The sequence below is a fragment of the Rhagoletis pomonella genome, unplaced genomic scaffold (genome assembly GCF_013731165.1).
Source record: "Rhagoletis pomonella isolate Grant_MI unplaced genomic scaffold, Rhpom_1.0 Rhpom_scaffold_00004, whole genome shotgun sequence".
In the NCBI taxonomy this organism is placed as follows: Eukaryota; Metazoa; Arthropoda; class Insecta; order Diptera; family Tephritidae; genus Rhagoletis; species Rhagoletis pomonella.
In genome coordinates, this window is record NW_023458558.1 from 23,345,426 (window position 1) to 23,358,312 (window position 12,887).

At 33.8% G+C, this 12,887-nt stretch overlaps 1 protein-coding gene and 1 long non-coding RNA gene across 5 annotated transcripts in view; one reads left to right on the forward strand and one right to left on the reverse strand.

Moving 5' to 3' along the window:
• The window catches only part of LOC118737257, a 38,736-nt gene that overhangs the window by 1,566 nt on the left and 24,283 nt on the right, over window positions 1-12,887 (reverse strand). The window lies entirely within an intron of this gene.
• LOC118737256 (actin-binding LIM protein 2) overlaps window positions 1,627-12,887 on the forward strand; it is a 38,980-nt gene continuing 27,719 nt past the window's right edge. For 2 of the 4 annotated variants that reach the window (XM_036467654.1, XM_036467657.1), the window contains exon 1: window positions 1,628-2,386. In XM_036467654.1, the coding sequence (XP_036323547.1) occupies window positions 2,383-2,386 (4 nt within the window). In that variant the 5' untranslated portion in view covers window positions 1,628-2,382. Of the gene's footprint in view, window positions 2,387-12,887 lie in introns of all 4 variants that reach the window. The other 2 variants (XM_036467655.1, XM_036467656.1) reach the window with 2 other exon arrangements.

Here is a 12,887-nt window from a genome sequence, read left to right on the forward strand (position 1 = left end):
TTCATTATGCTCTAAAAATAACCTGTGTGAAAGATGACAATTTGTAGTCAATATCGTAGGCTCGCCCAAGTCAATCAAAGTTCAAGTGCTAAAAAAATTTTTTCGTAGTTTCCTTCGATTCTCTACCAAAAAGGTCAATATATACCAAATTATGTAGCACTAAATGTTTTAATTAATGCATATATTTGTTAATTTTTTGTATATTTGTATTTTTTGAGCACATTGAACTTTGACTTGAACTTGAACTTGGGCGAGCCTAAGATATTGACCAAAAATTGTCCTCTTTTATACAGATTGGTTTTAGAGCATAATGAACCATATTTTTGCTATATACATATATAGGGTTGAAAACGCCAAGGTACATGGTAATGTGCAATATGTTCAACCAAGGAGGAGTTCATTTTGAGTTAATTTTCGGTATTTTCCAATTTATAAAATTTATAAAATGAATATTTTCCGACCCTGGTATTTTCAACAGAAATATGAAACAAAATTTTTAGTATTTATGTAGTTAATTATAGTTCTCATATATATTTTATTTTACTACTATCATATATGTAAGTTTAATTTCTAACGCTCACGAAAAACATTAGTTCTGTTCGCTATGCAAATGCCAGTAAGAATTGACCAGTAACAAAATTCAGAGAATAAGGTATCTTACTCTTCCAAAGAGAGAAACTTACTAAGTTTTGCGCGAACAGGAATTAGCAAGCATTTGCAAGTTTCACCGTCAGCTGACGTCCAAGGTTGCATTTCGAACACAATAAATTTTTTTAATTATTTCTATTTTATTTATTTGTTACAAAACAGGACCTATACGTTTACGTATTTCTTTTTATGCTGACTTTCTTCAACATACGCTTCAATTTCATTGTCGAAGTCACTGTCGGATTTCCTCTATCGACAGTTGTTCCGATTACGAATACAGCTTTTTCAGCTGTTTACCATTTAAATGTTTGGATTTAATTAAATAAATTGAATAAACAAATATTTGCATACTTCTTTCATTAGTAAATCGCAACAAGATTGTTCATTTTCAAATTTGATGAACTGGTTGAATCAAATTATTATTGAGAAAAATGCAACCGTGTGCCACAATTCTGCTTGCAAATTATTGCTGGAAAAAATTTTCCTAGCACGAATTTACAGCTTCGCCTACAAATGAAATGCCGAAATTGCGCTCTCTCCTTGCAAGTTTTACTAGTTTTTTGGCCTAACGAACACGATTTGGTAACAATTGGTACCTACTTGTACAAGTTTACGCAAATTTAATGGGCTATAAAACTGCGAATTAATTTGAAAAATTAAAAATTTAAACCCCTACTATAAAAAGCAAATTGTAAACACAGCGTTCGGAAATGCATCATCAAAATATTGTTTTTAAATTACTGCAAAAAAGACGTCCGGAAATGCGTCATCAAAAAATTTATTCGAATAACAAATAAATAATATCAAGTGCACCCTGCGATTTGCAACCCTTTTCATGTGTTTTCTTCCGAACCCAAGTCGAAAACCTGCTTTTTTCCAGATCATACACACACTATATTTGAGCCACCCTGTACACGAGCTAACCTGTTATGACCTGGATTCCGCATGTTATAACGATGGCAAGCAACTTATTTAATGCATATTTCGTTCGAAGACGACCAAGGCGAGTTGACAGCGAAATAAAATTCATTCGAAAATTAAAGCGGAACGACGGTAGTGGTAGCAGCGGGCGTGCGCTTTGGTTAATTATTTGGTGCGCAAAATTAAGAAAAATCAAATTTAGTGGTGTCATTTATAAACGGTAACGCATCTCCGTGATATATGTAAATATAAAAAGAAAGAAATGCAATAAAAGCTCTAGCAAATCGAAAATCAATAGGTGTGTAATTCGTTTCGATGTCGATATAATTCCATATTTTTGGAAAAAGTTTACATATTGAAATATTAGAAGGGCAAAAGAGGGACGTACCAATTGTCTGGTTTGTAATAACTAGGGAAACAAATTTATTGCAAATGATAGAAGGCTTAAAGAAGGTGCTTGTAAAATATTGAGTATCAAGTGTTGCTATTGGAAAAAAGCTAAGGATAAAAAATCTAATTGGAATCGGTCAATTGGTCGATTGGTTAGTCGATAACCGTTGATGCAACTTGGTGCGTATGTGTGTGTGGTATCGGTTACGGAGTAGTGGTTAAGGAAATTGTCCAATTCGTGCCGTGTTGAGTGCTATCTGTAAACGTGAGAAATCTATACATATACACATATACATCGGTGTGGTGCTTTTCGAACCACATTAGCGGTGCCGCAACATAAAATAACAACAACGTGCTATCGAGCGGATTTGTACCAGACGGAGAACGTATATTTGAGAGCAGCGCAAGTGAGCAACGAAAAAGATGGGTAAGAAGAGTGCAAATTGTTGCACAAATATATGTCTGACAGCACATAAATATAAATATATACAAAAAAAAATATCTAAAAATGTACTCGATAATTAGATGCTTGTTTATAATTAAATGAAAAGCGTAGCGAAATAGAGTATGAAAGTTTTTTATTTTTATTTTAACAATGATCTCAGGTGGAGAGCATTCTTTCAGATACTCCGATAAAATCGCGTGTTTCTCTCTTTCACACTCATACACTGACAAACATGTCCACTCCCTGTTTTATTTTCTGTCCACCATTCATCATGGATTGCCTTCCTTTCGCACGCAAGCTGATTTTACAGTGTCGTGTGAAGCTCGGAACACTTTGACGACAGCAAGCGACAAGCAGCATCTGTCAAATTTTAAATACACACGTTCTTACGGACACAATTATTTTGACGACAGCACGACATCTTGGCTGCAGGACTGCAATTGTCGACGTCGCCAAATTAAATCTATTTCTAATTTTGCCGGCGACAATGAGTAGATGTAGTGCTGCAAAATTAAATTGTCGCAAAATTAATCACATATTCTTGATTGTTCATGTTTTTCTTATTTACTTAAATAAAAATACACAATTTGTGAAATAAATATACCAAAATGTCAAACTTTAAAATGGCTGTTTGCTATGTCGCTGAGGTCTTCAAAATGTTTAAGAAGCTGGCTGCAAGGCGACATTTGTCGACAAAATGATGTCGCTGTCGTTACGTCGTGAAGTTGCAGTCATCAAAGTGTTCCGAGCTTGAATGTTGAATCCAATTGGATTTCGAAAATTCGAAGAATGATATCACCGCTTATGCCGCAGTCGCTGTATTTGACGGCGTACGTCATTCATACTGTTATCGCTGTAGAATTTCTTACCAAATGCCCCCACTTCTCCCCCGCAGAATACCGTTCTTTCTTTCAACTTTTGAGTCTGGCTTGTAGCTCAGTCACGCATTTTACCGTTAGACACTTTGTTTCGAAAGAGTGAGTAGCAGTCAGCGCTCCATTCAAGAAAGAAGGCAAGTGCCATCCATCACTTCACTGGCGCAAATACATTTATCATTTGTACATAAATCCATAAATGTACATACAGTACATACATAACTGCAATTTGATTTGATTACGCTGAGCCAAAGAAGTAAGGAAACCATTTTTCTTGTTAATCAGAAGTATGATAGTGGAAATTAATTATTTTATATTAAATCAAGGGATTCAAAGCGAATATAGCCTCCCGGTCTCGGTAACTTTTCAAACATTATCAGGCCAATTCTTAATACTCCCGGAGAGTATGTTCTCCGGGAATTTAATTCTCCCGAGAGAGAAATCCATCAATAATTAACTCCCAGGAGTAGCATTTTCCCCGAAAACTTGAGTGGAGGAAATTCGAACGAAAAGCAGTTTGACTCTTTTAATATTAAAGATCCCCATTGGAATTTTTATTCATGATAGGAGGGAAGGAAAAATAGAGAAAACTCCCAGGGATGTTCTGATCAGAATCGGCCTGTATGCCTCACGAAACGTAATTTTCCATCAATGACTTCATAAGAAATTATTTTGCACCTCAAGTCTCCAAGCATGGAAAAAAAATTGAACAAGTTACAAATGCAAAGCAGGCAATATCTTCCCGTTTTCCGGAAAACCAGGAATATCAAACCTCTGTGCCTCACCGAAAACTTGAAAAAAACAGATCCTTTAATTTACGCAATAGGTTTAGAACTCATTGCGCTCCTCGCTACGTAGACACTTGAGAGGACGCGCTGATCTTATGCCGTTAACCCGTTTCGTCGATTTGATAGTACATACAGTCAGCGTCAAAAATATGAATACCCTGACGTTGAATGAAGTTGGAAAAGGGGTCGTGGCACCTCCCATACAAACCAAATTTTTCATACTACGCATCTCTGGAAGCAGAGGTCGAAAATATCCCTCAATACTTTGAAAGTGTCCCAAAATAACCGTCCCTATTTAAGAGAAAAAATAACCCACAAACCAAAACAGGTGGTTTATTTTTTGTAGATGTGTGCTCCTCTCAGTGGGAAAGGGTTTTTTGCATATCTTTTTCCGTTACTGTTGGACACGGACACTTATCGCTGGAAGAGAAAAAATAAGTGTTAGAGCGCGGTTGCCCACGAATGTGTACGCAGGGTACCGTAGAAGCGCGTAGAAACATATCAAATTTGCTGTTGATAGAGATAGAGAGAGATATAAACAACGTCAACGTCATGGTCATGCGTGGCGACGAATAACTGTTACCCCGGTTTTTTTTTGAGAAATAAAAGGGTCCTTTATAGATTTTGTGAAAAAGGTATTTTATTGTTATTTTTCCACAGATTTTACTTTAGTTGTAGTAACTAGTTATTAAATTTTAATCCTTATTTACATTTGCCAGCAGTTTACACTTTGAGAGAAAAGTTCACTTGGCACGCAAGTCTTTTTCAGGTGTATTATTTTTTAGGTTTTGTATAAAAAAAAATACAAAAAAGAAAAAAAAAAAACTTTATAAGGTTGGTCGAATGAATGGCCGTCCTAGTCACTAGTTCCGAGTATATTCGATTTATGAGTATGAGGCCTTATGTTGGACAAAAAGGGGAGTATAAGGGACTCAAAATGGAGAAAATTTGTCTAGGGTTACAGAAGATATGTAATAAATTAACTAACGAAGACCTGCGTGCCAAATGAACTTTTCTCTCAAAGTTTACACTGCTGGCAAATGCAAATAAGGATACAAATTTAAAAACTAATTAATACAACTAAAGTAAAATCTGTGGAAAATTAATAATAATATACTTTTTTCGCAAAATCTATAAAGGACCCTTTTATTTCTCAAAAAAAAACCGGGGTAACAGTTATTCGTCGCCACGCTGTACACAGCATTTATGTACATACGAGTATAAAGTAAAATTTCTAATCAACATTTCTTGAAATTAACAAAATTTTAAAACTACTTAACCTTGCTAGGCCAAAGTCAAGGCATATTGAACAGGTAATGACATTAGAACAAAAACAACAAAGACTGTGTTATTTATTTCCTGCTGATTTTGGACTCTAGAATATTAATAGGTACATAAATAAAATGTATTCAAAGTTTGATAATTTAGAGACTGAACGCATGAAAAGAACCAAAAAGCGGATCTGCTGCTATTAGATAGCTTGCTCAATGCGCCTTAGCAAAAGTTGATTTTTTTTCAAGAGCATTTTTAGCTTTCAGTTGATATATTGCTTTTAAATAGAACTTTCTAAATGAATCCTCAAATACAATAATTAACTATTTATTTGAAGAGATAAGGTGTAGAAACTTTAAACTTTATATTCCCTTAAAATACCTTTACTTATACATACAAATATGTATGCATGTATATATGTATGTATATATGTATGTACGTGCATATCTTCTCATGGAATTGCAAAACGAAGAGATTGACTATTAGAGTTCGTGAATGTGGGTCACCTGCACTTGACTCTCTGCCAGTTAGTTCAATTGAATTTAATTTTAATTTCCTTGTTTCATCTTCTTCGGCTAAGCGGCACTCCTCTTCTTACTTTTATTACTTTTGTGCCATTTACTTCCCCACATTTGCCGCATCGTTTGTGTCATCCACACACTATGTATGCATATCTTATATATATATGGGTATTTCCAATCCAGCGTTGCGTGACACTTGTATGACAAAATGTTTAAAATATGTATTGAAAAAGTCAAAATTTTAAAAAGGTTTTTTTTTTATATTTGCATAGCAATTAAATGGCCCCTTATTCAGTACAAAAAAGAAATGCTTAAGGTATCTCAGTTTTCCACAAAAATTTTCTTTCAAAATATTTTCTGCTATTTGTTTAATCAACTGTAGTATCTGGTGTGACGTTACATTACTAAAATTACCATGGAAAAAGTGTTGTTAATATTGTTCTTTAAAGAATTTTTTACGGGAAGAAAACATGCATTTTATGTAGAATATACCTTTTATTTTTATCTAAGCGCCATCAACTGTTCCATTTTTTGCAAATCTATGTTTTACCAATGGTTTTGCAAAATATCCATTTTTGATCATTTTTGGCAAAAATGTTTATGCTTACATAACCAGTATATATGTATTATAAAAGGCAGCCAAATCGGCCTATAAATAAGTTAAATATAGGACTTTTATTTTTTTTTTTTTATTCCGCGGTAGACTTTCCACTGGAAACGCCCATGTAGTTAGTACTTTACCCATTGTACTTATACACTTGGATTGAGTGGCGTCTGTGCTCACTCGAATGAAGTGAATGTGGTGACTATTGGAAACTGTGGCGGCAACGATATAAAAATGTCAAACACAACACAGAGTGTAGAGCATGACTAGGCCGTGGCAGCGCAGTGAAGGACTGTGTGGGAGCGAGCTGCATTAGGGCGTGCACGCACGCAATTGGCTTCCGTATGTGGGCCTTGTGGCTGTTGTTGTGCTTTTATTAACAAACGCTCCCATTGCATGCCACAGCAGACACAATTTTTCGCCCTAAGTATATATGTATGTATGTAAATGTGTACATTTGTATGTATGTAGACAACTTCGCTGATCATCGGTGAATGGCGTTGACCTCTTGATGTCCGAGAAATTTTTTAATTTAATTTTTTGTTTCATTATGTAGTACATTCGATTCAATGGCGTACCGGAGATGAAGAGAAAATAACTATAAAATAATTATAAAAATACTTTATTACACACATTGCAATTAAAGCTGAAAACTTAAACAGTTTATCTATGTACTAAATCCGTACATTCAAATGCTTTTACATACAGTGGCAAAAATATATATAGGGAAGAGAGATTTTATCATTCTTTGCCTATTTCCTTTTCGATTGTTTAATTTTCATTATTTTTTTATGAAATAAAAACCATGTGGACAAAATTAGCAAAATTCGACAAAGTTTCATCAAAATTTTTAGCTTTTCAATTGTACGTCGTAGAAACATTCTGAGTATGCTGTTATGTAGCCCACTAAATTTTAGTTTATAAAAGTACACATTTTAAGCAGCTAGAACTTACCGATGATTTTTGGCAATTTTTTTTTTTTTTTTTGGTAGAAGGTGTCGCTATTTTTCTCCATCCAAAAAAATTGTCAAACATACTTTTAAATGGGCAACAAAACTGCATACTCAAAACAATTATAAAAAATCTGATTAAAAAGTTTAACATTTTGATCGAAATTTCTTAAAATTCGCCGAATTTTTAAAAATGTTATACAAAGTTTGAAATTTTGATTTACATGGCTTTTCCCGAACTGAAAAGATTTAACTTTTGATGAACATTTGTTAAAAGTCGTCGTATTTTTAGAAATCTACAAAGTTTGAAATTGGGATTTACATGGGTTTTTAGATGGTTAGCTATATTTTCATTAAAAATTAATACGAAAAATTGTAAACAAATAAAAGTAGCCAAAACTTGATAAAATGTCTTTTCTTTATTTACATTCTGGCCACCGTACATATATACATATGGAGTATACATATACAAAAAACAACGAATACGTTTTTAGAATAAAGCTTTCTATTGCAATTTATTTTAAGACACTGAATTTGGGAAAATATAAAAACTACATATTTTTTATGTATAAATACATATGTACTTAGTTATGTGCATATTTTATAGGCATTTAAAAAAGCTCATTATAATTTCAACAATACTAGCGTAAAATCCATTACAACTTTTTTGATTTTCCAAGATTTTACCATTTATGGGTGTGCAAATGAATGTTTGAAGTTGCTGTCCGGCTGAAACATTGGGCAACATATATGGCCTTTTCTTCTTTTTATTTATGGAAGTTTAAAGCCTTAATTTGTCCAATTTATTAGTTGTAAATACATGTTTGTTAGAGTTCTTATCCTGGTTACTTCGTAAAATTGTACGATGGTCACCAAATAAGCCTTTAGAAGACTAAGAAAAAAACACAAATTTCGTCGGTGAAAATTGTATTGTAGGAGAAGTTCTTAAATTAAAACCCTCAGAAATTAAAATTTCCAGTTTTTTGGACCAAATATTTCCAGGTATTGAAAGCACTAAAATTGAGATGGGCGCGGGATATCCGGACTCGCGGGACCAGTATGCATAAATGTACCTATCTATCTCCCTAACTGATGCAGATCCTAAAGCTTCTAGGGTGTTCTAACTGTACCTAAAGCTATATGTAAATTTTGTTCGAAAATTTTTACTTGCAGTGCGATATAGGAAATTTGTATTTTTAAAAACTTTTATTAGGCTTCACGTGTGTGTAGTGTCAGATCTCTTTAGAAAAGTATCGATACCAGTACTAATTTACTTGTTGCGATCCCGTACGAGTCCGGACTGATCAGAAATAGTCGGAATCAGTCAGATTTTACTGGAAATCGATCCCGTACTCGGTTCTCTGACTATTGAGAGGACAAAAAAGAGAGTTAATAAGGTTCTCTCTCTCTCTCAGAAGTTACCAGTTATAGTCCGAGAATTTTTTGCTGGAAAATGGTGGTAAATGTGTCCAACGATCAGCTGTAGTGCGTTTGGCAACCAAATTGTAAATAAAAGAAAAGTTCATGTTGAAAAGTATTTAATTACTTGTTTAAGTGGATTCTAATGAATTTGAAAGTATTTTGGGTTATTTACATGTGTGAGCTGAACCAAAATTTGGAGGTTATGTTGAAGTTGACAGAAGTTACCATTTTTTACTAGAAAGCGATCCCGTACTTTTCAATGCTACTCTCTCGCTCTGAGCGAATTTTTATTTTTTGACAGTTTTACTAGTTTTAGTCCGGGATTGCACCTACTTAGAATACTCTAAAGAAGAATCGATGCCAGTACTCATATTTGCAAAAAAAACTCTCGATAATACTCGTACTTCCAAGTATTTTTAAGGCAAACTCAAAAAGTAAATAAAAATCAGGCTTAATAGTGGAAATCTGATCGAATAAGCATTTCTAAAATGAAATGTAGAAAACGATAAACAAATGTGGTGAAGCCCATTCTGTAAAGGAAAGATAAGCTCCCTTACACAAAAATTTTTTTTCGAAAATGGTATGTATTTCGAATTTACAACGAAGTTATGGTTATGCTGGAGAATGGCCACAATCTTACTCCATTTATTATCGAAGGTGAGGCAAGGGATTCATTTTCCAATTATTTAAGAATTTTTAACCGAACGACAAATGGATTTTATGAGAACCTTTTTCATGGCAGAAATACACTCAGAGGTTTGCCATTGCTCACCGAGGGGCGCCCGCTGTTAAGAAAAAAACTTTCTTTGTTGTGTAAAAATTTCATAGCTTTACCGATTACCAGTACCTCATTTGATCAAAATATGTATTAATTTTTACTAGGGGAGTATATTGAGGGCTTATATTCAATACCCTCTATCTGCACTTTTCACAAAAATGAGATTCAGATATAAAAAATCCAGAATTAACTTCAGTGATGACAGGTAAGTCCCAGATGGGTAGTCGATTCTTTTTGATATTCGCGATATTTACTCAGTACTTGTCAAAAAGTATCGAGTTCTACTCAGTACCTACTCATGAAAGGTATCGCTATTCTGTACTCTGTACTCGTATCATTCTATCACTACCTGTGTGTAATCAAATCTTGCAATTTATTTTAATTAACTTCCCGATGAGCTAGAGACCTGAAACTTCAGACTTAGCTCAGAACCCGATGAAAATGCAACATGAAAGAGGAATTTATCCGCTAGGTGGTGCAGGTGTCGAGATGTTTGGAAAACCCCTTATTAATGGACCAGCATGGTTAATATTTGGAGAGTATATTACATATATGAAAAGGAATAACTACGCAGAATTTACTCGATAGGTGGCGCAGGAGGCGAGGTATTTGGAACACCCCTATTTATAGTCCGATTTATTTCATATTTAGAACGTATGTATATTACTTAAATGGAAAGAAATAACCACGAACACTTTAGCCGTTAAATGGTGCGGGGGTCGATTTTTTTATTAACCTTAGTGGTTGCTTGTTCATAAAAAAATGGTTTTTAAATTATGTATTTGTTTTGAATTGATTCCATTTTTTAAAAACTCGGGAAATTTTCTACACAAATCCCGAAATTTAATATTATTTTTTTTTGCAGCACAAAAAATACTTTAAAAAAATATTTTTTACTATTCCTTAGAAGCCTATAACTCAAGGAATGCATACCTTTTTTCCTGCCCGCTTGACGTAAAATGCCTCAGAATTGAGATATCCAATATGTTGCTACATATGCCATTAATTATAGATTTTTATACCCGAGCGCACTTGTGCACAAGGGTATTATAACTTTGTTCACATAACGGTTGTTTGTAACAGGCAAAACGAATCGAGATAGATATAGACAAATGTATACATAAATGATCAGAATGAAAAGAGAAATCGATTAATCGGTGACTGTCTGTCCGTCCGTCCGTCCGTCCGTCCGTCTGTCCGTCTGTGCACACGATAACTCGAGTAAAAATTGAGATATCTTAATGAAACTTGGTACGTGAACTTCTTTTGGGCGTAGGACGGATGGTATTGAAAATGGGCGAAATCGGACAATAACCACGCCTACCTCCCATATAACGGTAATTTTCAAAAATACGAAAACTGCGATATTTTAGTAACTACTGAAGATTATTCACTCAAAATTGAGATTTACAATGAGTTTTAGACGAAAAATAAGAATATTTTAAAATTTTGGCAAATGGGCGTAGCCACGCCCACTTATGGTTACATGTGTATATCTTGGTAACCGCTGCACCAATTTCTTCCAAACTCAGCACAGTTGTTGGTCCTGGTACAGCATACCAAATGGCCGAAACTTTTTAAAATCGGACAATAACCACGCCCATATTCCATATAACGGTAATTTCGAGAAATACAAAATCTTCGATAAATCAGTAAATATCAAATCTAATTTATTCAAAATTGATGGTTGCAACAATTCTTTACCAAGAAATACGTTTATGATAAAATTTTGGAAAATGGGCGTGGCACCGCCCACTTGTGATTACATATATGTATCTCGCTAACCGTTCTAGCAATTTGTACCAAACTCGGTATGATTATTGTGCTTGCCACACAAAAGCAAACCGTTGAAAATTGTTGAAATCGGTCTTAAATTACGGCCGCTTTTCATATAACAATAAATTTCAGAAATGCTTGAAATTTCAATATGTCGAAATTTAAGGACGCTAATTTACTTAAAATGTATACACCCCGGCTTATCATGTAGCGGTAGCTTTCGGCAAGGTGGAAAACATATCTTTAATACTTGCGCCGGGTATTTAATGTTCGGCTCCGCCCGAACTTAGACCTTCTTACTTGTTTGTTGTAAACTTGTTGCGATAAGAAAAAATGTATAGCTTTCGTTTTTAAGAGAAAAAATCGAAATGGCACTTTTTTCGAAGACCGTTAACCCTTAATGTAGTGTTAATTTCTCATGTAGTGCTAACTATTTGGTTTCAATTGGTCATTTTGATGAAAATTTGTTGAATTACATATAAATTTTGTATAAAGTTTGAAAATCGGATTTGCATGGTTTTTGTTAAAGAATATTCCATATTTTTAAGGAAAACTGTCGTTAGTGAGGATTCAAATCAAAGAGGACGCTATTCAAACATTCCTCAAAGGTTTGCTTAAATATTTGTCGTGTACTTTCCTTTTACTAAAGCTTTTGCTTTTAAAATTTTATTTGTCTTTACGGGCTGGATGGATATATGTACATACATATGTATGTGTGTATTTAGAAATTCCTTTCACTTCGAAAAACTTATTCGGACCTACTAACTTATGTGCATATGTATGTGCATACATACATGGCTGATGTGTTATTTTAATTAATGGACTAAATACATACAAATCTACATACGCACATATCTATATGCGCTTATATACATATGTACATACTTATGTGTAGATTGTTTGTACATAAGTGTGTGTATGTAGAGTTTTATACATAGTACGAATGTACATACATATGTACATACATATATACATTTGCTTGCGAACACATGTTTGCCCGTAGAAGAAGTCAGTCGGTCGTATGTGCTCAATTAGCGGCTCCGAATGACATCATCCAGCGACTCCACTTGAAGGCTTACCCATGTGATATCAGCCTACAAACATGCACGCATGTTCATAAAATTTTGTTTGTATAGAAGCTTAAAAAGAACAATTTGTAATAAATGAAATAGCCAAATTTTATTAAAGCCCATAAAAAATTTAATATGTACTTATTTTGTTTGTTAAAATAGTTTCTCAAAATAAGCGATTAACATACATGTGTATACATATTTAATATTCTACAAGGTTTATTCATGCACATACATACGTCCATATGTATGTATGCGTTTACCTTCGCTCTATTCTAATATAGTTGTCATTTGTTGATAACACCACAGTGAGAATTTATTAGAACAATGAAAATGTTGATTACATAATATTAACTACGCCCGACCTGTTTTTTTTTTTGTTTTTAACAAAAAGCTTGAAAAGAAATAGCCACAAAAACAACGAAAA